The 27,285-nt window shown below is 39.7% G+C and overlaps 1 protein-coding gene across 1 annotated transcript in view; it reads left to right on the top strand.

Annotated features, from left to right (window-relative positions):
* Positions 1 to 415: 415 nt before the first annotated feature.
* TTC6 (tetratricopeptide repeat domain 6) overlaps positions 416 to 27,285 on the top strand; it is a 210,017-nt gene continuing 183,147 nt past the window's right edge. Inside the window, exon 1 of the mRNA XM_060004656.1 lies at positions 416 to 1,360. Coding sequence (XP_059860639.1) covers positions 416 to 1,360 — 945 coding nt within the window. The remainder of the gene's footprint in view (positions 1,361 to 27,285) is intronic.

Here is a 27,285-nt window from a genome sequence, read left to right as displayed (position 1 = left end):
CGCTGAGCAATTGAAAAACATGTTTGCAGGTAGGATCGAGGCCACATTTGACCTCTGTTCTCCCTTCTTGGCAGGGTTACTTTAGATTTTCTAGGCCTATGTGGAGTGTGGTCTCTCTTGCCTGGAATTGGGGCACCACATTATAGTCTAAAGAAACGTTAAAGTAAACCCAGTAGGGGTTTCGGAAACTCTCACTGTGAAAATGTTACTGATTTAAAGGTTTTTCATTATTCCTGTGAAAAGGCCAATAGTTGGACTTAAAATGATATAAACGAATACTACCCATCGTGCTTCAGCAAGCACAGTGAGCGCTCTACCATGAGAAGCTTTTTTGAGCTGGAATTTTGTTTATCAGTAGTTTTCATGTATATATGTATATTAATTTATTGTTATTTCACAGGACAAATTAGTCCAGATGTCCACGATTTCTAAGCACTTTGGACTGAAATACAAAGAAGAATCGTACATCTTTAAAGAGCTTGAGAAGTTTCGCAAGGAGACTAAAAAGGAATTTCTTCGATTCGAGGAGAAGTTGGCCTCCAAGCCGGCTGTGGGTGAAGTCCCTGTTTTCGGCCTCCGGATCCCCGGTCCGGCCCGGCATGGGGGGAAGTGGAGCGTTTCCCGCGCCAGACCCCAAAAGCCACCAGGCTCCCCTCGGGCCAAAGGCCGTGCGCCCCTCGTTGCGGCCCTCCCGCAGCCGGCGCCCCGAGGCGCAGCGCGGCCCCCGGGCCCGAGCGAGGCGGCAGCTTCCGGGAAGACCCAGCCCTTCTGCCCCCAGGACTTCTACTTGCGGAGCTCCGCGTTCCTCCGGCACCGGCCCCAGAAGAAGCCGCCGGTCATCGCCTCCAGGGCGGGCACGTCCAGACCCGTGGTCCTGATGCCGCCACCTGCGCCCAGGGGGAAGGTCCGGGCGCACCAGGGCGCCAGGAGCCCACGGCCCGCGGGCTCCAAGCCGGTCCTCGACCCGGCCGGGGGCCGCGACGCGAGCCAGGAGCCGGCTCGGCTCGCGGAGGCCCGCAAGGCCAGAGAGACGAAGGGCGGCTCCCTGTCCGCTGACGAGGGAGACTCGGAGGCGGCCGGCCGGCGGAGTGAAGTGAGGATTCACACCCGCTTCCTGCGCGAGGGCTCGCGCGGCGAGTCGCGGGAAGCCCCCGTGTCGGTTTCCAAAACCAACCGCGAGAGCGATCCGCCGAGTGACGCGCGGGAGGCCGCCCCGCCGGACCCGCAGCCCGTGCGAGCGATCCCGGCATCCATCGAGATCATCGCCCCGCTTCAGTCCGAGGCCCAGCAGGCCTCCAACCCGAGCATCAAAGAGCTCATCCAGAGCGTCCTCGGCCAGAGCTACGACATTAAAATGGAAGTAGGTGACCCAAAAGGAGAGTAGTATTTCTCCTGGGTAAATGTAACTTAAGGATACAAACATAAAATAAGTGCATGTGGTGTGTTATAAGCTAGACAAAACGCTGGGGTGTTATTCAGGTTCTTTGAATTTTCCATCGAGGGAGTATATCCTCTTTAAAAAGTGAAAACAATTGAGAGTATATTTCAAAAACTGGTACAAAGAACATTAGTTTTTAGACCTGAGTAATGCATCGCTGGTAACCTTTCCTTTCAAAGTCTTTGTGATTATTTAGTATTGATTTAGCAGATGTTTTATATGAAAGAGTATTTTTCTGTACAGTTTATTATTATTAACAGTGAATCTATATCTTAAGAAGATCAGTATATTACTAATAAGTTGAATTTACAAGAGTTCTGTACTGTTTTCAGTGAAAACCGTTCTCCTAAAATATCTTTAAAAAATTTACTTTCTAGGTCTTCCCAATTATAGCGACTATAAGTGATTATTTGTCCCAATGACAACCCCATCAGGTGGGTACCCATGAGAGCCCCATTTTACGTAAGAGGCTTCCTGGCTTTCGTGAGGTTAAGAGGATTGGCTCACAGTCCTGCAACTAAGGCAGAGCAGAGCTGGGATTCCATCCCAGCCGGTCACACCCCAGAGAGTAGACTGGAACCATGCCAGGGCTGGCTATTTGTTGATTGTGATGTGTCCCCAGCAGGGAGCAAAGCTAGATAGTGTCACAGTTTAAGATATTTTGTTCATTATATAGACTTTGCCTTGACAGGGACCTTCAAAGTAAAAATAATAGCAGGGGAATCTGAGTCCCACACAGAAAGAGAGAGAGGGAGAGAGGGAGGGAAGAAGGGAAGGAGGAAAGGACAGAGAGAGAGAGAGGTTTTTTTTTTTGAGAATGGTAATGAGAATGGCACTTAGGGGGGAAGAAGATTCTATTACTGTTCTTGGCTGCAGCTCCAAACCTCTTGTTAGTACACAGAATACTGCTGCCACATTATGTCTTTAAAATAGTTTCAGCCCAGAATATACTCTTGGCTGTGATTTAAGGAATGTGATCCTAAAGCCCATTAGGGAAACAAAAACGTGTAAGGACAAGAGTCCCCAGTGTCGTCTTTGACCTAATGTTTGTCGGCAGAATGGGACAAATGTTTTCAGTTAAGACCCATACCTCGATACGGTTACTGAACAAGATCAGTGTGACTGCTCAGGCCGTTTCAAAATGGGTATTTCTAATTAGGTTTTCTGTGGGCCTAACAGAAAATGAATCAGGGATGCACACTGGAGAGCCTCAATGGAGAGAACAAAGCCTCATTGCCTGCCCCTGTGAGAAGAACTCTGTGACATAGTCAAGGCATGTGACATGAAGAGGGGCCTATATTAGAAGCTGGCTCGAGGTCCTGTACAGTTGGGGAAAGTTACACTTTTAGAGCAAGGCCCCATAGAGAAAGTACATTTTGAAGGGTTCAAATAGAATAGAATATAAGAAGGGACTGTATCAGTGACGAATGGGCCCTGGGACAGTGAATTCTGTTCTTTCTGGTATTCCATTTCTCTTGTGTATCCTTTTCTGGTGCTTCAGTTACCTGAATTGTTTTATGTAGGAGAGTGGCCTGAAGGATTAGGGTCAGAAGCCAGGGTCACTAACTAGCCCCGCATTGTAAGACTTGGCCAGTTTCAAATGCCTCAGTCCCATCCTGCCTTCCATTGTATTGATTTTTTTGTGTAGCTAGATTTTGTTCTTGCTTTTAAAACTTTGCCTCTGCCTGCCCCCCACCCAACAATTCCAGAAGATGGAGCTTTGCATTATCTTGGTTTCAGAAGTTTTATTAGGGTGAGAAGAGAACAATGGGGAATTTGTCGAAATGGCTATGGCTGGGTAGGTAAGAGAAAGCGGTGAGAATGCAAGTGTAAAAGTGGTATCTAAATTATGATTTTAAAAATTCTTAAGATTACAATAAGGACACTTGTTTTAAACATTTGGAGTTTATATAAACAATGTTCTCTCCATGATAAGCAAGGAATATGGTTCTTTACTTTAGACATCTTAATTTGGAGCCAGTCCCTGGAGGGAAAGCCAAAGGATAAGACAGTCCTGGTAGGGTGTGCTGTCTCTGTTTAGAGTTTGGGCAGAGCCCTTTCAGACCTAGCATTCAGAGTTCCACAAACAATTACATAGGCCAAAAGGTACACAGAATATCTAAAGATGAAACTCAGCTGTCAAATGTAGGTCAAACATCTAAACCAGGGTTTCTCAACCTTGGCACTTAACTTTTTGTTTGAATAATCCTTCTTTGTGGGTGGCTGTCCTGTAATTGTAGGATGTTTAGAATTATCCCTGGCCTCTACCCAGTAGATGCCAGTAGTATGATCCTCTCGTCACCCTCCCCACCACCAAGTCATAACAATTGGAATATCTTTAGATGTTGCTGAATGAGACCCTGGGGAGAAGAGCAAAATTGCTCCCCTTTTAACCTCCCATCTAGTTAGGACCTACTGTCTTAAACAGTATGCATACACTATGGTAGGAGGGATAGAAATGTTATAAGGTCCTATGTTTGTTTTACTGAGGAGTTCAATACTATCACTCACAAAATACATTCTAATTATATGAGACTGAAGTTCAGAGACTACCTTCCAGATATTAATTGAGGATGAAGGAATCAGCCCATCCTGGCTTCTGTCATGTGTAGTTGTTTTTGGCCATATAGCTCAAAAGAAAAATGGCTTAACATGACCCACGTAAGAGGGAATTCATGTCCCAAGGTCTTCTTTAAACAAATAATGTATAGCCCACAAGCAAATGTTTTATCATAAAACTTATGCCTGCCTTTAACTTTAGGGAAGATGAAATAGATGTACTTTTGCCTCTTCTTCCTGCTAAGTACAACTAAGTACAAACCTTAGATGTTATTTATAAAACAAACATGAGAAGACTCCAAAAGGTGGAGAGAAGCAGACTGGCTAGGGACTTTGGGATCCAAGGAATCACATAACCTGATGAGTTCTCAGGTTTTCTTTTGGTCTCATGTCTGCCAGATTTGGAGATAAAGAAGCTGGCAACCTAAGAATGCCAATGGGTGCAGACAGAAAAAGCCCCAGCCAAAGCCTGCTCTCTTTAGCTAAGGATCAAGAAAGGGGCAGCCTAGCAAGATGAAACTTTTAGACAATAACTGTGCTACTTTAGTCAAACACCACAGAAAAACCTATGGCCCTATCCCCACCCCTGCCAGCCAGGGCTGAGGGGGGAGCCTAAACTTCCACTCTTACCAGGCTGAAACAAAGTACCCCAACTCCTTCCCTAATGATGTGGTGTTAGTGGAGAGTCAAGACTTTCAACACTGCCTGGCAGTAAAGAGGCTACCCTACCCACCCCCCCTGCCCCCTTAGTGTCACTGGACGCCTTGTAGGGAACGGTAATGAGAGACTTCTGTCCCTCCCCACCAGGATGGTATCAGTAGAGGCCTAGTGGGGGGCCAGAACTCCTACTCCCGCCCAGCAATAGCAGGGAGCCCCTTACCTCTGGTGCCAGTGGAGACCAAGCAGGGAATTTGGACCACTACCCCTACCTGGCAGTAATGAGGCAGCCTTGGCCCTCCTCCTACTGCCCCTACTAGAGCAATTTCAGAGGAATGTTTAAATAAGATCCAGACTCTCATAATACTCCAAATGTCCAGGTTTCAATAGAAAATCACTTATACCAAGAACTGAGAACATTTAGACTTGGAATAAAAAAAGACAATGAATACCAACATTGAGATGACTGAGATGTTAGAATTATCTGACAAAGATTTTAAAGAGGCCCTCAAAAAAAAAAAAAAAAGCCCCAATGAGCAATAATAATGAGTACACTTGGAACAATGAGAAAAAGAGAAAGTCTTAGCAGAGAAATAGAAAGTCTCAGTAAAGAAACAGAACATATAAAGAGAACCAAAGAAAAATTTTAGAACTAAAAAATACAGTAATTGAAATAAAACTCAATGGATGGCTCAAAAACTGAACTGAGGGGAGACAGTGGAAAGAATCAGTGAACACAAGGATGGAACAATACAATTTTCTCAGTCTGAACAACAGAGAGACAATAGACTGGGGGAAAAAAATAGAGCCTCAGGAACTTGTGGGACTATAACAGAAGATCTAACCTTCCTGCCATCAAAGTTCTGGAAAACGACAAAAGCCCAAACCAAAGAAACCCAAAGGAATCCACACCAAAACATGTAATAGTCAAACTTTTGAAAACTAAAGAAAAAGAAAAAGTCTTTGAAAGCAATGAGAGAGAAACAGTGTGTTGCGTATAGGGAAAAGCAACTTGAATGACGGGATTTCTCACTGGAAACCATGGAGGCCAGAAGGATTGGCACAGCATTTTCAAATGCTGAAAGAAAAGAACTGTCCACCCAAAATTCTGTATCTAGGCAAATTATCCTTCAAGAATGTAGGGAAAATCAAGACATTCTCAGATGAAGGAAAGCTAAGAGAATTTGTCACTTGCAGTCTTACCCTAAAAGGATGACTAAAGGAAGTTCTCTAAACAGAAAGGAATGATTAGAAGAAAGGACTTGGAACAAACACCAGGAAGAAAGAAAGAATATAATAAGCAAAAACTATGGCTAAATACAATAGACATTCCTTCTTCTGAGCTTTTCAAATGTATTTGATGGTTGATGCTAAAATTATAATGCTGTTTGATGTGATTTTAACTGTATGTAGAAGAAATATTTAAGACAATTATAAATAGGGGAAGGTAAATAGATATAAAGGGAATATGGTTTCTATAGTTCACTGTAATTGGAAAATAACAATTCCAGTAGACTGTAATAAGTTATGTATATATAATGTACTATCTGGAGCAATGACCAAAAAAGCTATACAAAGAGATTCACTCAAAAAACATTATAGATAAATCAAAATAGAATTAAAAAATTTTAAGTAACCCACAGGAAGGCAGGTAAAAAGTAAACATAAGCAAAAAGCAGAGAATAAAAGGAAAACAAGAAATAAGGTAGCAGTTTCAAACTCAAATATATCGATACCATTTAAAGGTAAATGGTCTACATAAACTGATTGAAAGCACAGATTGGCAAGTGGATTCCATATATAACCCAACTATATATTGTTTACAAGAAACATACTTCCAGTATAATGATATAGGCAGGTTTAAAATAAAGCATGAAAAAACATCAGGCACACCTTCTTCAAAAGAAAATAGGAGGGGCTATATTAATTTCAGTTAAAGTAGACTTCAGAACAAAGAAATTACTAGAGACACAATGGGCATTATAATATGATAAAAGGTTCAATCCATTAAGAAGACAAAGCAATCCTAAATTTGTATGAACCAAACAACAGAGCTGAAAAAATATGTGAAGTAAAAACTGAAAGGAGAAATAGATGAATCTACAGTCATAGTTGAAGATGTCAACACCCTTCTTTCAACAATTGATAGAAAACTAGATAGAAATTTCCCAAGAATATAGAACTCTACAATACCAACAAACATCAGGATCGAATGTACATTTTTAGAACACTGCACCTAACAGCAGCAGAAGGCACATTTTTGTCACTGTCCATGTGACATATACTAAGACCATATCTGGTACATAAAAATGAACGTCAGTAAGTTGAAAAGCATTGACATCAGGGGAGACCTTCAAGATGGCAGAGGAGTAAGATGTGGAGATCATCTTCCTCCCCACAGACACATCAGAAATACATCTGCATGTGGAACAACTCCTACAGAACACCTACTGAACGCTGGCAGAAGACCTCAGACTTCCCAAAAGGCAAGAAATTACCCACGTACCTGGGTAGGGCAAAAGAAAAAAGAAAAAACAGAGACAAAAGAATAGGGATGGGACCTGCACCTCTGGGAGGGAGCTGTGAAGGAGGAAAATTTTCCACACACTAGGAAACCCCTTCAAGAGCGGAGATGGGGGGTGGCTGGGCGGGGGGAAGCTTTGGAGCCATGGAGGAGAGTGCAGCAACAGGGGTGCAGAGGGCAAAGCAGAGAGATTCCCGCACAGAGGATCAGTGCTGACCAGCACTCACCAGCCCGAGAGGCTTCTCTGCTCACCTGCTGGGATGGGTGGGGGCTGGGAGCTGAGGCTCTGGCTTTGGAGGTCAGATCCCAGGGAGAGGACTGGGGTTGGCGGTGTGAACACAGCCTGAAGGGGGCTAGTGCACCACAGCTAGCTGGGAGGGAGTTTGGGGAAAAGTCTGAAACTGCCTAAGGGGCAAGAGACCATTGTTTTGGGGTGTGTGAAGAGAGGGGATTCAGAGCACCACCTGGAGACGGGCATGAGCTGTGGCTATCAGCACGAACACCAGAGACAGGCATGAAATGCTAACACTGCTGCTTCAGCCACCAAGAATCCTGTGTGCAAGCACGGGTCACTATCCACACCTCCCCTCCTGGGAGCCTGTGCAGCCTGCCACTGCCAGGGTCCCGTGATCAAGGGACAACTTCCCTGGGACAACACACGGCGCACCTCAGGCTGGTGCAACATCACGCTGGCCTCTGCCACCGCAGGCTCGTGCCACATCCGTACCCCTCCCTCCCCCCGGCCTGAGTGAGCCAGAGCTCCCTAATCAGCTGCTACTTTAGCACCATCCTGTCTGGGTGGGGAACAGATGCCCTCAGGTGACCTACAAACAGAGGGGGCCCAAATCCAAAGCTGAACCTCAGGAGCTGTGCGAACAAAGAAGAGAAAGGAAAATTCACTGTGCAGCCTCAGGAGCAGCGGATTAAACCTCCACAATAAACTTGATGTACCCTGCATCTGTGGAATACCTGAATAGACAACGAATCATCCCAAAATTGAGGCGGTGGACTTTGGGAGCAACTGTAGACTTGGGGTTTGCTTTCTGGGTCTAATTCGTTTCTGGTTTTGTGTTTATCTTAGTTTAGTACTTAGAGCTTATTATCATTGGTGGATTTGTTTATTGATTTGGTTACCCTCTTTCTTTTTTTTATATATAGATATATATATATTTTTTCCTTTTTCTCCTTTTTGTGAGTGTGTATGCCTATGCTTCTCTGTGTGATTTTGTCTGTATAGCTTTGCTTTTACCATTTGTCCTAGGGTTCTGTCTGTCTTTTTTTTTTTTAGTATGGTTTCTAGCGCTTGTTATCATTGGTGGATTTGTTTTTTGGTTTGGTTGCTCAGACTTCCCAAAACCCGTGTGGCTGACAGGGTCTTGGTGCTCTGGCCAGGTATCAGGCCTGTGCCTCTGAGGTGGGAGAGCTGAGTTCAGGACATTGGTCAACCAGAGACCTCCCGGCTCCACATAATATCAAATGGCGAAAGCTCTCCCAGAGATCTCCATCTCAACACTAAGACCCACCTCCACTCAAAGACCAGCAAGCTACAGTGCTGGAAACCCTAGACCAAACAACTAGCAAGGCAGGAACACAACCACACCCATTAGCAGAGAGGCTGCCTAACATCATAATAAGCTCACAGACACCCCAAAACACACCACCGGATGTGGTCCTGCCCACCAGAAAGACAAGATCCAGCCTCATCCACCAGAACATGGGCACCAGTCCCCTCCACCAGGAAGCCTACACAACCCACTGAACCAATCTTAGCCACTGGGGGCAGACACCAAAAACACAGGGAACTACAAACCTGCAGCCTGTGAAAAGGAGACCCCAAACACAGTAAGTTAAGCAAAATGAGAAGACAGAGAAACACACAGCAGATGAAGGAGCAAGGTAAAAACCCACCAGCCCAAACAAGTGAAGAGGAAGTAGGCAGTCTACCTGAAAAAGGATTCAGAGTAATGATAGTAAAGATGATCCAAAATCTTAGAAATAGAATGGAGAAAATACAAGAAACGTTTAACAAGGACCTAGAAGAGCTAAAGAGCAAACAAAAAATGATGAACAACACAATAAATGAAATGAAAGATTCTCTAGAAGGAATCAATAGCAGAAAAACTGAGGCAGAAGAACAGATAAGTGACCTGGAAGGTAAAATAGTGGAAATAACTACCACTGAGCAGATTAAAGAAAAAAGAATGAAAAGAATTGAGGACAGACTCAGAGACCTCTGGGACAACATTAAATGCACCAACATTCAATTCATAGAGGTCTCAGAAGAAGAGAGAAGGAAAGGGACTGAGAAAATATTTGAAGAGATTATAGTTGAAAACTTCCCTAATATGGGAAAGGAAATAGTCAATCAAGTCCAGGAAACGCAGAGAGGCCCATACAGGATAAATCCGAGGAGAAACACACCAAGACACATATTAATCAAACTATCAAAAATTAAATACAAAGAAAAATATTGAAAACAGCAAGGGAGAGGCTTCCCTGGTGACGCAGTAGTTGAGAGTCCGCCTGCCAATGCAGGGGACACAGGTTCGTGTCCCGGTCTGGGAAGGTCCCACGTGCTGTGGAGCGGCTGCGCCTGTGAGCCATGGCTGCTGAGCCTGCACGTCCGGAGCTTGTGCTCTGCAACGGGAGAGGCCACAACAGTGAGAAGCCCGCGTACAGCAAAAAAAAAAAAAAAAAAAAAAAAAAAAAAGAAAAAGGAAGGGAAAAACAACAAATAACATACAAGGGAATCCCCATAATGTTAAGAGCTGATCTTTCAGCAGAAACTCTCCAAGCCAGAAGGGAGTGGCAGAACATATTTAAAGTGATGAAAGGGAAAAACCTACAACCAAGATTACTCTACCCAGCAAGGATCTCATTCAGATTCGTCAGAGAAATCAAAAGCTTTACAGACAAGCAAAAGCTAAGAGAATTCAGCACCACCAAACCAGCTTTACAACAAATGCTAAAGGAACTTCTGTAGGCAGGAAACACAAGAGAAGGAAAAGACCTACAATAACAAATCGAAAACAATTAAGAAAATGCGAATAGGCATATACATGTCGGTAACTACCTTAAATGTAAATGGATTAAATGCTCCAACCAAAAGACACAGACTGGCTGAGTGGATACCAAGACCCATATATATGCTGTGTACAAGAAACCCACTTCAGACCTAGGGACACATACAGACTGAAAGTGAAGGGATGGAAAGAGATATTCCATGCAAATAGAAATCAAAAGAAAGCTGGAGTAGCAATTCCCATATCAGACAAAATAGACTTTAAAATAAAGACTATTATAAGAGACAAAGAAGGACACTACATAATGCCCAAGGGCTCAATCCAAGAAGAAGATATAACAGTTGTAAATATTATGCACCCAACATAGGAGCACTTCAATACATAAGGCAAATGCTAACAGCCGTAAAAGGGGAAATTGACAGTAACACAATAATAGTAGGGGACTTTAACATCCCACATTCACCAATGGACAGATCAACCAAAATGAAAATAAATAAGGAAACACAAGCTTTAAATGATACATTAAACAAGATGGACTTAATTGATATTTATAGGACATTCCATCCAGAAACAACAGAATACACTTTCTTCTCAAGTGCTCATGGAACATTCTCCAGGATAGATCATATCTTGGGTCACAAATCAAACCTTGGTAGATATAAGAAAATTGAAATCGTATCAGGTTATCTTTTCTGACAACAACGCTATGAGACTAGATATCAATTACAGGAAAAAATCTGTAAGAAATACAAACACATGGAGGCTAAACAATACACTACTAAACAACCAAAAGATCGCTGAAGAAATCAAAGAGGAGGTCAAAAAATACCTAGAAAAAAATGACAATGAAAACACAACGACCCAAAACCTATGGGATGCCGCAGAGGCAGTTCTAAGAGGGACGCTTATAGCAATACAATCCTACCTCAAGAAACAAGAAACATCTCAAATAAACAACCTAACCTTACACCTAAAGCAGTTAGAGAAAGAAGATTAAAAAAACCCCAAAGTTAGCAGAAGGAAAGAAATCATAAAGATCAGATCAGAAGTAAAGGAAGAAGAAATGAAGGAAACAATAGCAAAGATCAGTAAAACTAAACGTGGTTCTTTGAGAAGATAAACAAAATTGATAAACCTTTAGCCAGACACGTCAAGAAAAAAAGGGAGAAGACTCAATAGAAGTAGGAATGAACAAGGAGAAGTAACAACTGACACTGCAGAAATACAAAGGATCATGAGAGATTACTACAAGCAACTATATGCCAATAAAATGGACACCCTGGAAGAAATGGACAAATTCTTAGAAAAACACAACCTTCTGAGACTGAACCATGAAGAAATAGAAAATATAAACAGACCAATCACAAGCACTGAAATTGCAGCTGTGATTAAAAATCTTCCAACAAACAAAAGCCCAGGACCAGATGGCTTCACAGGCAAATTCTATCAAACATTTAGAGAAGAGCTAATACCTATCCTCCTCAAGCTCTTCCAAAATATAGCAGAGGGAAGAACACTCCCAAGCTCATTCTACGAGGCCACCATCATCCTGATACCAATACCAGACAAAGGTGTCACAAAGAAAGAAAACTACAGGCCAATATCCCTGATGAACATAGATGCAAAAATCCTCAACAAAATACTAGCAAACAGAATCCAACAGCACATTAAAAGGATCATACACCATGATCAAGTGGGGTTTATCCCAGGAATGCAAGGATTCTTCTGTATATGCAAATCAATCAATGTGATAAACCATATTAACAAATTGAAGGATAAAAACCATATGATCATCTCCATAGATGCAGAAAATGCTTTTGACAAAATTTAACACCCATTTATGATAAAAACCTTCCAGAAAGTAGGCACAGAGGGAACTTACCTCAACATAATAAAGGTGATATATGACAAACCCACAGCCAACATTGTTCTCAATGGTGGAAAACTGAAACCATTTCCTCTAAGGTCAAGAACAAGACAAAGTTGTCCACGCTCACCACTACTATTCAACGTAGTTTTGGAAGTTTTAGCCACAGCAATCAGAGAAAAAGTAATATAAGGAATCCAAATCGGAAAAGAAGAAGTAAAGATGTCACTGTTTGCAGAAGACATGATGCTCTTCATGGAGAATCCTAAAGATGCTACCAGAAAACCACTAGAGCTAATCGATGAATTTGGTTAAGTAGGAGGATACAAAATTAATGCACAGAAATCTCTTGCATTCCTATACACTAATGATGAAAAATCTGAAAGAGAAATAAAGGAAACACTCCCATTTACCATTGCAACAATAAGAATAAAATACCTAGATGTAAACCTACCTAAGGAGACAAAAGACCTGTGTGCAGAAAGCTATGACACTGATGAAAAAAATTAAAGATGATACAAACAGATGGAGAGATATACCATGTTCTTAGATTGGAAGAATCAACATTGTGAAAATGACTATAGTACCCAAAGCAATCTACAGATTCAATGCAATCCCTATCAAACTACCAGTGGCATTTTTCACAGAACTAGAACAAAAAATTTCACAATTTTTCTGGAAACATAAAAGGCCCATAATAGCCAAAGCAATCTTGAGAAAGAAAACGGAGCTGGAGGAATCAGGCTCCCTGACTTCAGACTATACTACAAAGCTACAGTAATCAAGACAGTATGGCACTGGCACAAAAACAGAAATATAGATCAATGGAGCAGGATAGAAAGCCCAGAGATAAACGCATGCACATATGGTCACCTTATCTTTGATAAAATAGGTAAGAATATACAATGGAGAAAAGACAGCCTCTTCAATAAGTGGTGCTGGGAAAACTGGATAGCTACATGTAAAAGAATGAAATTGGAACACTCCCTAACATCATACACAAAAATAACCTCAAAATGGATTAAAGACCTAAATGTAAGGCCGGACACTATAAAACTCCTAGAGGAAAACATAGGCAGAACACTCTATGACATAAATCACTGTAAGATCCTTTTTGACCCACCTCCTAGAGATACGGAAATAAAAACAAAAACAAACAAATGGGACTTAATTAAACTTAAAAGCTTTTTCACAGCAAAAGAAACCATAAACAAGTTGAAAAGACCACCCTCAGAATGGGAGAAAATATTTGCAAATGAAGCAACTGACAAAGGATTAATCTCCAAAATTTACAAGCAGCTCAATATCAAAAAACCAACCCGATCCAAAAATGGGCAAAAGACCTAAATAGACATTTCTCCAAAGAAGATATACAGGTTGCCAACAAACACATGAAAGGATGCTCAACAACATTAATCATTAGAGAAATGCAAATCAAAACTACAATGAGGTGTCACCTCACACCAGTCAGAATGGCCATCATGAAAAAATCTACAAACAATAAATGCTGGAGAGGATGTGGAGAAAAGGGAACCCTCTTGCACTGTTGGTTGGAAAGGAAATTGATACAGCCACTATGGAGAACAGTATGGAGGTTCCTTAAAAAACTAAAAATAGAACTATAATACAACACAGAAATCCCACTACTGGGCATATACCCTGAGAAAACCGTAATTCAAAGAGAGTCATGTACCACAATGTTCATTGCAGCTCTATTTACAATAGCCAGGACATGGAAGCAACCTAAGTGTCCATTGACAGATGAATGGATCAATAAGATGGGGCACATATATAGAATGGAATATTACTCAGCCATAAAAGGAAACGAAATTGAGTTATTTGTAGTGAGGTGGATGGACCTAGAGTCTGTCATACAGAGTGACGTAAGTCAGAAGGAGAAAAACAAATACCATATGCTAACATATATATGGAATTAAAAAAAATGGTTCTGAAGAACCTAGGGGCAGGACAGGAATAAAGACACAGATGTAGAGAATGGACATGAGGACACGGGGAGGAGGAAGGGGAAGCTGTGACAAAGTGAGAGATTGGCATGGACGTATGTACACTACCAAATATAAAATAGATAGCTAGCGGGAAGCAGCCACATAGCACAGGGAGATCAGCTCAGTGCTTTGTGACCACCTAGAGGGGTGGGATAGGGAAGGTGGGAGGGAGACACAAGAGGGAGATGTGGGGATATATGTATATGTAAAGCTGACTCACTTCGTTATACAGCTGAAACTAACACAGCATTACAAAGCAATTGTACTCCAATAAAGATGTTTAAAAAAAAAGAATTGACTCATATAGAGTGTGTTCTCTGCTCATAATGGAATCAAACTAGAAATTAATAACAGACTGTTAAAAAGAAAATCTCCAAACACTTGGGAACTAAACATTAGAGTTCTAAATAATCCGTGGGTCAATGGGGAAGCCTCAGAGAATTTTAAAAAATTGAAGTAAATTAAAATAAAAGTACAAAATATCAAAATTTATGGAACAGAGGTAAAGCAGTGCATTTTTCCTAGAGAAATGAAAATTTATATTCAAACAAAAACCGGAGATGAATGTTCATAGACGCTTGTAGTACTTAATAACCAAAAACTAGAAATAACCCAGATGTCCTTCAAGGGGTAAATGGTCATATATTACTCAGTAATAAAAAGAAATAAGGTATTGATAGGTGCAACAATTTGGATGAATCCCCAGAAAATTATGCTGAAGCAAAAAATCCAATCTCAACATGTTACATACTGTATAATTCCATTTATACAACATTCTTAAAATGACTAAATTCTAGGAATGGAGAACAGATTTGTGGCTGCCAGGGGTTGAGGACAGGCTTGGAGTAGGGGAGGGTGAGAGGGAAGTATGTATAGCTTTAGAAAGGCGACATGGGAAAGCCTCATGGTGATGGAGATGTTTTGTATCTTGATTGTGTCAGTGTCAGTATCCTGCCTGTGATTTTGTATTGTAGTTTTGCATGATATTCCCATTGGGGAAAGCTGATAAAGGGTACATGGGATATCTCTGTATTATTTGCTACAAGTGAATATGAATCTACAATTACTTCAAAACAGAAACTTTAATTAAAATGTTACCAGATTCTTTATAAAATTTATTTTTACAAGTTTTAAGAAGAAACATAGGGAAACAGTAATAAATTCTCTTCTAAATCCCCTTTAACTCACCAACAGTAACCGATACTTGTTGTTTATCCTTCTATTTATCTTAAGTCTTTAGTACAAATGTGTACACATACATACATATATAGGGTTTTTTCTTATAAAAATAAGAACATATGGTACACATTATTCTGCAGCTTATTTTTTGACACACATCAATGGAGATTGATTTTTAATTTATTCTTTTAAATAGCTGTATAGTATTTAAACATTTTAAATAGTATTTAAACATTTCCTTGGCCCTTTGCTTTTCAAATTTTATGTTTCCCTATCCTAGGAACAAAGTTGTGCTCATTGGAGGTATAAATCAGGGAACCTACCAGGATCTGGGCAAAGAAAAGCAATCTATTGTTTGAATGTCACCAGTGCAATTGGGAGGGACTAGTTTGGACAAATCTTTTCTCTTCAGAGTGACAGATGCATTTATTACACTTTTCTTTTACACATTACCTTTGTGCAGTACTTTTTTGTTTTCATAGATGTTAACAGCTTAAAGTAGTACAAATGATGTAATGATTAAGAAGTTTCTTGATTTACAGTTTTTTTTCCCTGTGAAGTTTTAAAGTCTTTCAGATAATATTTAGATGCCTTCAGTAAATACAAAATGCTTATGTGTTTAATTTCATTCATTTTTAAAGGGTGGAAAATATTATTCTTATTAGTTTTTGAGAGAAAATTCCTATTCCTTTAGCTGGTTTGGTTGTAATAATAATTTTGAACCAAGCTAGGAGTTGCTCCTTTAAAATAAACTTATTCTTGGTTGGATACAAGCACATTTTATTTTCCATGAGGATATTTTTTCAAGATTGAAATACAGAGTTACTTGAAAAATGAAATGCTAATTTATTATAGAATTCAGGTGTACCTTTTTCCTGATTGTTAGTACAGATACTGCCCAGCAATGATTTTTTTCTTTTGCCTGTTTGTGTAATAAAGTCTCTTAATTTAGACTATAAAGGACAAATGAATTGGAATCTTGAAAGTAATCCATTTTCACATATGCCACGGTTTGAGTACACATGAGGTTTTTAATTTTTATTTGTTTGGCTGTGCCACATAAATTGCAGGATCTTAGTTCCTTGACCAGGGATCGAACCTCGGCCCCTGGCAGTGAGAGCATCAAGTCCTAACCACTGGGCAGCCAGGGAATCCCCAAGAATTTTTAAATGTTAGCGAAATAATTGCTTTTTTCTGGTTACTTGGGGTACAGTTATTTGTATAGTTCGGATAAAGACGTTTCCCCTCTATGGATTGTTATTTCAATACATAACTCAGTTTTAACTTTGATTTCCTAATGTAGACTTTTTTTTAATAGATCTTTATTGGAGTATAATTGCTTCACAGTACTGTGTTAGTTTCTGTTGTACACCAAAGTGGATCAGCCATATGCATACACATGTCCCCATATCCCCTCCCTCTTGAGCCTCCCTCCCACCCTCCTAATCCCACCCCTCTAGGTCATCGCAAAGCACCGAGCTGACCTCCCTGTGTTATGCTGCTGCTTCCCACTAGCTAACTATTTTACTTTCGGTAGTGTATACATGTTGATGCTACTCTCACTTCACCCCAGCATACCCCTCCCACCCTGTATCCTCAAGTCCATTCTCTATGTGTACATTTTTATTCCTGCCCTGCAACTAGGTTCATCAGTAACATTTCTTTTTTTTTTTAGATTCCATATATATGCGTTAGCATATGGTATTTGTTTTCTCTTTCTGACTTACTTCACTCTGTATGACAGAATCTGGGTCCATCCACCTCACTGCACATAACTCAATTTCGTTTTTTTTTATGGCTGAGTAATATTCCGTTGTATATATGTGCCACATCTTCTTTATCCATTTATCTGTCGGTGGACACTTAGGTTTGTTCCATGTCCTGGCTATTGTAAATAGTGCTGCAATGAACATTGTGGTACATGTCTCTTTTTGAATTATGGTTTTCTCAGGATATATGACCGGTAGTGGGATTGCTGGGTCATATGGTAGTTCCATTTTTAGTTTTTTAAGGAACCTCCATACTGTTTTCTTTAGTGGTTGTTTCAATTTACATTCCCACCAACAGTGCAGGAGGGTTCCCTTTTTACCATACCCTTTCCAGGATTTATTATTTGTAGATTTTTTGTTGATGGCCATTCTGACTGGTGTGAGGTGATACCTCATTGCATTTTGATTTTCATTTCTCTAATAATTAGATGTTGAGCATTTTTTCATGTGCCTCTTGGCCACCTGTATGTCTTCCTTGGTGAAATGTCTATTTAGGTTTTCTGCCCATTTTTTACTTGGATTGTTTGTTTTTTTTGATATTGAGCTCCATGAGCTGTTTGTATATTGTGGAGATTAATCCTTTGTCTGTTGTTTCATTTGCAAATATTTTCTCCCATTCTGATGGTTGTCTTTTCATCTTGTTTATGGTTTCCTTTGCTGTGCAAAGCCTTTTAAGTTTAATTAAGTCCCATTTGTTTATTTTTGTTTTTATTTCCATTACTCTAGGAGGTGGGTCAAGAAAGATCCTACTGTGGTTTATGTCAAAGCGTGTTTTTCCTATGTTTTCCTCTAAGAGTTTTGTAGTGTCCGGTCTTACATTTAGGTCTTTAATCCATTTGGAGTTTATTTTTGTGTATGGTGTTAGGGAGTATTCTAATTTCATTCTTTTACATGTAGTTGTCCAGTTTTCCCAGCACCACTTATTGAAGAGGCTGTCTTTTCTCCATTGTATGTTCTTGGCTCCTTTGTCATAAATTAGGTGACCATATGTGCATGGGTTTATCTCTGGGCATTCTATCCTGTACCATTGATCTATATTTCTGTTTTTGTGCCAGTACCATACTGTTCTGACAACTCTAGCTTTGTAGTATAGTCTGAGATCAGGGAGCGTGATTCCTCCAGTTCCATTCTTCTTTCGCAAGATTGATTTGGCTATTCAGGATCTTTTGTGTTTCCATATAAATCTTAAAAAATTTTGTTACAGTTCTTATATGGTGATATTTAACTGAAAGAAAAATTGGTACCTGCAAGTGGGGTGCTGTTGTAACAAAATCATGTGGCATTTGGTAAATAGTAAATATATGTACAGTTTCCTGGGGAGAGGATCAATAACTGTAATTAAATCCTTATAAGGATATAAGGCCTACAAAAAAGATTAAGAACCCTTGATCTTAATATATCTCAATAAAATTTTTAGTGTAAAGATGTGGTAGATAAAATATGATCATACATTCTTTTTGCTCTAATTTAAAAATTTCATTAACAACCAGAAACTCATCCACGGAGAACATCAAGTTAAGAATCCTTGGCTTGAGTATTGGTATGTTTTCATTAACTTTCAGTTTACCCTCTCCATCTGCAGATACAGTTCTTTATTTACCTTATTAAAATTGTTTTTCACTGGATATTTGGGTAGTTAGGATTAAGACATTTCCCCTCTGTGGACTGTTATTTCAACACACATCTCAATTTTAACTTTGATTTCCTAATATAGACCTTTTTAATGCTTTAAAATTTTAAGGACTAGTCCAAGGGCTTAGAATCTCCTCCAGTGGGTGGTGAGGTGGGTACAGCTGATAAACTGCATGTTTAAAATATAGCACTAATTGCCACCTTAACATTGTAGAGTTTGGGTCCATTTGTGATACCTTCAAGTCATGATTTTGACCTATTCTGTGTAAAGTGAGAGGAAAGAGTTAATGCAATTCAAAGCAGTTTTAAAAAACATAAAGTTGATATTAGGGCTTACAATAATATGGCTACCTTGACAGCAGAGTGAACCAACTGAATGTCCCAGTTAGGTTGCATGTTGACTTATTGTACACAGTAAGTTGTTTATTTTTTATTACTGAAAACTACAGTATTTGGTTGTGATTTAAGTCAGTCATTCTGTAGCTGTAAACAGCCTGCAGCTAGGCAGCTGTATTCTTTACGGTGCTTGTTTTAAAGCATAATAGGTAAACGTGGATTTTAAGGATGGGTAGATAAATAGTTTTGACAGGAAAATCAAAATCTTGAGAATTAGCCAACTACAATCATGTTTAAGCATCTTTCATCCCAAATGGAAATAATCTAATAGACTGTGCAGCACATTATCCAGTACGTATGATAGTATCCAGCACACTATCCAGCACATTATCCAATATGTATGTCATTCTGGGGAGAATATTCTTTTACAAGTACCTGGTTTCCTTAGTTCACTGTAAACTGCACTGCATCTTTTTTTTTTTTTTTTTTGAAAAGAGAGAATCCCTCACTGTACTTAGCACCAGCTGTACAACAGAAATAGCTCCCGGCACCACCTTCAAGAAAAAAACCAAAAATACTGTTTAAATATTCTAATTTCAAAATGTTGATGTTCTCCTTCCCTAAGGCACAGTTAAGAGGCCCCAGAGTAAAGCTGGTAACCCTGAGGGCTGTGCCTTGGAAACGATGTGTCTGTGTCTCTGTGGGGCAGTGACGGTGGGTGGCGTTGCTCCGAGGCAGCCAGCTGCTCAATGGCACAGTGGACTTTCTTTGCAGTTTCTTCAAATTCTTTCTGCTTATTGTTGGCTCCCTTTGCAATTTTGTTCTTGGCTCTTTCTTTATCCTGTTTCAAAAATTCGCTGAGGGTTAATTCTTCAAACTGCTTCTTGACAGAAAGGAAAGCACAACCAGATGAATGCTTTTTATGTTATTCTATAGGGTCGTCATCTGGCTCCCAGCCTTCTAACTCCTTGAAGCATAAGAAACACTGAGCCAGGTCGGGCTCCTTCTCAGTGGGACAGTGGACAAAGCCGGCGGCGGCCATCTGCAAAGGAGAGCTCTGCTCAGGCCCCAGCGCGGAGGGGTTCTCCCGGGATCTGGGAGCCCACAGAGGGCTGCACTGCATCTTGGTCTCACTATAGAGAAGGATGGCTTGACACATCAGCCATATTTATTATCTGTACAAGTTTTTTTGAACATAGTAGGAAAGAGGTTAAATTCTTAGTCTATTGCATTGAAACTAAAAATAATACATTCTCATTTAATAAATTTTCTTTTACATATTTTACTTTGTGTTCTTATATGGAAAAGGACTTTCAGAGTCCTGTGATAAATTTTTCCGTAGTGTTTTCTTACCTTCATTTTTCATTAAAATAGTGTCTGGAGCTGGAAGATAACCTAATTAACTTTGTATTATACATTAGATAACAAAACTGAGACCCAATGGGAGAAAGTGACTTTTGCAAGGCCATACAGGCAATTAGCATAGTTGGGATCAGAGCCAACTTAGTTCCTTTGACAACGAGACCAGAATTGGTTTTATTCTTTTACTACATCATGTTGATGGCACTTCCTTTTCCTCTTTTGCTCCATCTTCCTTTCTTTTTTCCCTCCTTACTGTCTTAAGACTCAGACCCCAGGTAACCAGAATTACTTCTCATTATGAGTTTTCCCCTCTCAGATCCCTGTGATGACTCTACATTTAGTGAGAGGCCCATCACACTCTCCTGTCCTGAGATGGCCACCCATAGCCTCTTGCTGGTGACTTCTAAACCCAACACACTTAGGCCTGGGAGGTCAGCAAGAAGCAAGGATTTGCTGCTCACAGAGTAGTGTGGTGGTGGTAGAGATGGTGTGTGTGGAATGGGACTTGGGCTAAGATTGTGTCATAAAGGGAAAGAATACAGGTGGGATGAATTACAGGTAGTGATGGCTTTAGCAGTTGATTATGTGATCACTAACCAGTTATACGTAATCAAGTACCACTGATTCTGCCAACTTAGGTTGCTGTTAATATGAATAAAAGATGAAATTGCCATTATCTGCCATCTCTCATGGCAGAATAACAGTCTGACCCATGTCTACTTCATCTTATTAGCTTTATTTTATTTTAAAATCTTTTAGCTATTCTCAAGGTGAAGAAATGCCTGCATGTACTTTTTCTTTCTAGCCCAGTGGTATAGGCTATGAGTCCCCATTCTTTTGGGGAAGGAGAGCTTCTTTTGACATAGTTGAAATCTTATCTGTGATGGATTGGGGTCTTGCTGAGACTCCTCGACTTGAGAGAATGGAGTGTGTCAGTGGCTTTACCGAGAACTCCCAACAGCTAGGAGGAAGAGTCAACGCTCTGGATATTATCTGAGCAAGGCTGCAGGATTGCCATGATCACATGGTTAACTGTTAATTGGCATTCTGGTCATCAGATTTGGCCAGTCTTGATAATGAGTAAAATCCCCTGCATCCTCCACCCCTTTCCCACCTTTTAAATTGGTAGTCTATCTTCTTTTTAGATCTCACAGATAATACAGTAAATAAAATTCCTGTCCTTTGCTTGGCTTACTACAAATTTATTAGGCACACAGGAGAAGATTATAATAAAGCCAGACCTCATCATTTCAGCCAGATTTCCCCTCAAGAACATCTCTAGTATCAAGCTCTTCATCTCTTAATCATTGGAAATAGGGTTTTGAAGAAATGAAAGATTGAGACAGCTGGGACACTTTTCATTGTTCTGATTTCATTACGCTGTTGAGACCTGCCTAGATGTACAGTCTTTGACAATCAATTATTACTCTGGAAAGTGATTATTAAACAGTTCACTGAATTATGGCTTTTTATGCATGACTCTGTTCTGTTGCTCTTTAGGGTTAAGTGAAAAAGCTTATTAAATATCCATTTACAATGGAATCTTTGAAAATGCTAAATGGAATGCATAATTCATATAGGTTGTCACTAGTACAATGCCAAATCAGTTTAGCCCAATATCAAGTATCAAGGAAATGGGAGTTAGTGGCAGTCGTAATAGAACTAGTTCAGGGCAGCTAATGGGTGCAAGATAGTCAGGAAACCCCAAATAATAGTGACTTAGACAAGGTAGAAGTTTATTTCTCTCTTATAGAAAAGTCATATGAAAGGTAATGTTGAACTGATACGGTGTTTTGTAGAGTCAGGGATCCTGCCTTCTTATTGCTTCTCTGAGTATACCCCTCATTACCAAGGTCATCTCAAGGTCCAGTCTGGCTGCTCTGGCCATCACATCTGCATTCCAGCCAGCAGGAAGGCTTTAAGCAAGAAGATCATGTGCCTGAAGTTGTCCACCACTTCTGCTTATATTTCATTAGCCAGAACTTATCTACATGACCACATTTACCTACAAAAGATGATGAAAATGAAGTCACTGTTCTGGGCAGCTGTGTGGCAGGGTTAACATTCTGTTAGTATGAGGGTAGGAGAGATAGTGGGTCAGTTTCTGTTATTGTCTCTATGGGTCTTGCACTGTCTATGGAGACTTTTGTGGTTGAAAGAGTTATTCCCTCTTCCAGCAAAGGTTTATTGAGCACCTGCAATGTTTAGCATTGTGTACTAGGTACTAAGTGTTGAAACATTTTTTATGTGACACAATTTTTAGCTTTAAAGAGTTAGGTAACCTAACAAGAGAACTCACAAACAATGGAAACTGGTGGAGAAAGCCCTGGAATTGCAGTTTGATGACCTAGGTAGAGATCCTTGGCTTGTAATTTATTTGTTACTTAAACTTATTGGTGCCTCAGTTTTCTCATCTGTGCAGTGGAGTTAATAATGCTTATTTTACAATACTGTGAGAGTAAAACAATCTTAAATAAAACAGCACGTGTTAAATATACTGCAGTTTTTAAGGGCTCTCAGTACATATTTCCTCCCAGTAACAGTGAACCACCTACATTACCACAAATAATGAATACCAGTCTGTTTCTCTACATCCTCACCAGCATTGTGTATTACTGTGCTTTTGCATTTTTGCTAACTTGAAAGGCCAATGGCTTTCCAATACTTTTCAGTTGTGGAAGCTTTCTTCAGATGAAATATTCAACAGATGTTCAATATCCCAAACATTTAATAGCATGGCAGCATTGTGTCAATTGGGGATGAAGGACCTGGAACCAACCTGCTAGGTTCAGGCTCCTACCAGCACATTCTTTGGCCTTTAAGACATTCGCCTATCCATTCAGTTTTATCGGGTACCTATCATATCTGGCACCATACTAGACACTGGGAAGCAGCAATGAACAAATGAAGCCCCTTTCTTGGGCCACTTTGCATTCTAGAGACATGAGGCAGAGAGTAAACAAATCAGTAATGTGTCAGGTGGCAATAAGTGACATAAAGAAGAATAATGGAGAGATGTTTCAATTGGATGGTCAGGAAAGGGCTGTAAGAGAACATGGCGTTTGAGCAGAGGTCTGAAGGAAGTAATGGAGCAGGCCATATATGGGGGAAGATCATTCCAGGCAAAGGGAAGAAACACTGTAAATCTTCAAGGCAGAAATATTTCTGTGGTGTTTGAGGAACAGCAAGGTGGGGGGCTTTGAATGGGGGCTATGATAGGAGAAAAGTCAGAGAGGAAGCCAAGAGCCAGATCAGCCAAGGCAGTTGTTCTCAATACTATCAGACTTAGCACTGCCTTCTTATTGCATGTACTTTGCATATAATTTTACCCCTTTTACTAACCTGAAGTGAAATTAATAGATAATTATCATCTACCTACCTATGTAATGTCAAAACTCAATATAATGCCCTATTTGTAACGTAAAGAAAAAATGAGTGATGAATAATTAAATTATAATTATAAATGACTACACTAGAAGACATAATAAAGTTGTTAGCTGCTTGTATCTACTGATAATGAATGTGATTTGTGTAGGAATATAAGTGGTCATAATTTATAAGAAAGACCAAAAAATGAAAAAGCAGTACAGGTGGCACTAGAATACACATTAAGATAAATAATAGCAAACTAGACTTAATGTGTGTATGATAAGAGAAAATGGGAAATAACTTTAAGTGAAGTGGGGAAGTATGCTACGAACAATTAAAGACTTTTGAAATGGAGAGAATGAGCTAGGCCTCTTTATAAGTGTACTGTCAAAATAAATTTCTTTTGTGACATGCGACAAAGTGAAAAAGCATCAAAAAAAAAGCCCCATATCTCCCAACTTGAAATTTTAACAGATGTCAGGACACATTCAGAGTCCGGAACTTAGAGCTTGCAATCCATATCTTTTGATAGATGATGAGACTACAGGATAGACTGGAAAAAAAAAGAGTAATACAAGAAGACATGGAGAAATGGACCATTGTGGACAGTTTGAGAGTAAAACAAACAAACAAACAAAAAAACCAAACGAGGCCATTCAAAATTTAAAAAATAACTTCAACATGTAATTTTTATGACAAATTTATTATCCTTTGCTAAAAGCACTTAAGAATTACATAGATTGGTAATGATATATAGTCCCTTTATTAATTAAATATTATTTCTGTGTTTCACATGTCTTTGCTAAATTAATTATGTTCAGTTCTAAGTTTACAAAATGAAATTCATTTATCCTCTTGTATATATTTGTATGCAACTGCTAACGATGCATAATGAAACAGGTGTGTTGTTCTGGTGAACAGACTATTAGCAGAGTTGCCTTTGGTTGACCTGATACTCTAAAATGGTAAGAAACTCTTGTTGAAGTTCCCAAGAAAATAAGGTACAATCTTTCTTTGGTTTACATAGTAGTTGTATTCCTGGAAAACATAGTGTGGGTTAAATAAGGGGAATATTTTGTGCTTTAATATTTAAAATGGTGTTAGAGTCTGGTCTCAGATATTTATAAAATGCTCTTCACCCACAAGAAAGCCTTCCCAGACATTTGAAAAATTTATACACGATGAGGGACATTTTCTGTTTTATGGGACTGTCCTGTGAACTGCAGGATGTCTGGTGCATCCCTAGTCCTTCCTTGTACATTAAATGCCAGTAGAACTTTCCTGTTGTAAAAATCAAAAATGCTGCCCCCACCCTCAGGCAATTTATAAATGTTCCCTAGGAAACAGTGTCATCCCTGCTGAGAATCACTGATGCGTAGAGTGCTGTAGTCTTCATAAAAACTTTGGATTTCACTCTGAGTGACGTGGGAAGACTTTGGAGGGTTTTGAGCAGAGGCATGACATGATCTGACCTTGTTTTAAAATGATCAACTGACTACTGTGTGGACAGTAAATTACAGGGGAAAGAGTGGTGGAGGAAGACCAGTTAGGTGCGTACTGCAGTAATCCACATTAGAGATGATGGTGGCTTTGTCCAACTATGGTGATAGTGGTGGAAAGGAGGTGAGAAATGGTCTAAGCATGCATTCTGAAGGTCACTTATGGGTTGACTATGTGGAGGGAGAAGGGTAAAGGATGACTCCATGGTTTTTGGTGGGTGAAGCTAACTGATAGAATATAGTTTTCATTTTCTGAGATGGAGAAGACCAAGGGTGAGCTAGGTTGTGGGGTTGGCTTAAGTTTGAGGTGCCTAATGTAATTCCAAGTGGAGATGTTGAATAGGTAATTACTTAAATTCTAGAGGTCAGAGGAAATGTTAGGGCTAGAAAGATTGGGACTCATCAGGGATTAGGTGGTATTTGAATTTATTAAACTGGAAGAGATGACCAAAGGGAAGAGTATAGTTGGGAAGGAGAAGAAATCTAAGGACTAAGAGCCCGGGGGCCCACCAACGTTTAGAGGCTGGAGAAGAGGTAGAATGAACAAAAAAAACTGAGAAGGAAAGCCAGGTATGGGAGGAAAACCAAGAGAAGGTATATGGGGTCTTAGAAACCAAGTGAAGGAAGTATTTTCAGAAGGATGTGATAACTGTGTCAGATCCTCCTGGGTCAAGTTAGATGAGCGCTGTAAGGTTTAACCATAAAGTTTTAACTATAACATTTAGCTATACACACGTAACTATATTTACCTTATAGATTTTATTGCTCTTGTGAATGAGATTGTTTTCTATTTACATTTTCGAATTGTTTATTACCATATTGGTTTTAATGTGTTGCTCATGTATCCCATAACCTCTCTTAACTCTTATTTGTTCCAATAGTTAGCCTGTAGAACTTCTTGTTTACTAAAATTTGTGTTGAATAAAAGTGGTGATAGTGAGCCTCCTTGTTTTTTATCTGACTTTAAAACAAAGGCTTGGTTTTTAATTTCACCACTAAGTATGATGTTTACTATAGCTTGTTGATAGATGCTCTTTATTTTCGCTTCCTTTATCAGCTTGCTAAAAATTTTTATCATTAACAGGTGCTGAATTTTATTGAATTCTTTTTTCCTCTTTATTCTGTTGTTGTTATGTGGCAGTGCATCTGAACTGTTCTTGCATTCTGAGAGAAAGTTCTTGTTTATGTTACGGTATGTTTTCATACACTGAGAATTTCTATTGGGGTGTTTGCATTTATGTTCATATGTGAGATTGGTGTATACTTTTTTCTTGTACAGTCCTTGTCCATTTTTGGTATTAAGGTTGTACTAGCCAATAAGTTGGATGCTTTCTATCTTTTTCTATTTTCTCAAAACAGTTTGTTTGAGAGAGGGGTTGTTTGTTCCTTGAAACTTTGGTGGTTTTCACTTGTAATGTTGTGGCTTGTGTCTTGGGTAAAGAGAGATTTTAAAAATTATTTGTTTCTTTAATGATTATTAGTTTATTCAGACTTTCAATTCCCTCCCTCCCCCTAGGTCAATTTTGTGACATGTATTTCTAGACAATAATTTTTTAAATTAAGTTTTGCTGCATTTATTGGCATGGAGTTATTCATAGATTATTTCTTATTCTGTGGTTTAGTCTTTTGATTTTATAGTTGTGGAGTCTGTCTCAGCATGTAGTGGGTATGAATCTCAGTCTCCAAACACAGATGCGCAAGAAATATGTTTATTCTCTAGAACTCAATTTAGTCTTTATTTGGAGTTCTTATTCCATCAGGACCACAGAAATTTGGTCTTAGGCAATTTGGGGATTCCCTATCTCTGGGATAGGGATAGTTACAGAGTCCCTTAAGATTACATCCCATTCTGATCTTTGTTGGGACATACTTCCATCTGGTGGTCCACTTAGGTCATGTTGAGAAAGGGAGTGTCATACATGAAGTCTCTTGACCCTCCAACTCAGCCACATAAGAATGGGCCTTGGGCTTGGAATACTTCCCTACCAAAAGATAGAGTCCTCACAGCTTGTGTTGGACTTGCATCCTTGTGTGGGAATATCTTTTCTTGTTTCAGACTCAAAAT

Source organism: Delphinus delphis, chromosome 2 (genome assembly GCF_949987515.2).
Source record: "Delphinus delphis chromosome 2, mDelDel1.2, whole genome shotgun sequence".
NCBI lineage: Eukaryota > Metazoa > Chordata > Mammalia > Artiodactyla > Delphinidae > Delphinus > Delphinus delphis.
The sequence above is the reverse complement of the archived record's forward strand: the minus strand, read 5'-3'. Positions and strand labels throughout refer to the sequence as shown.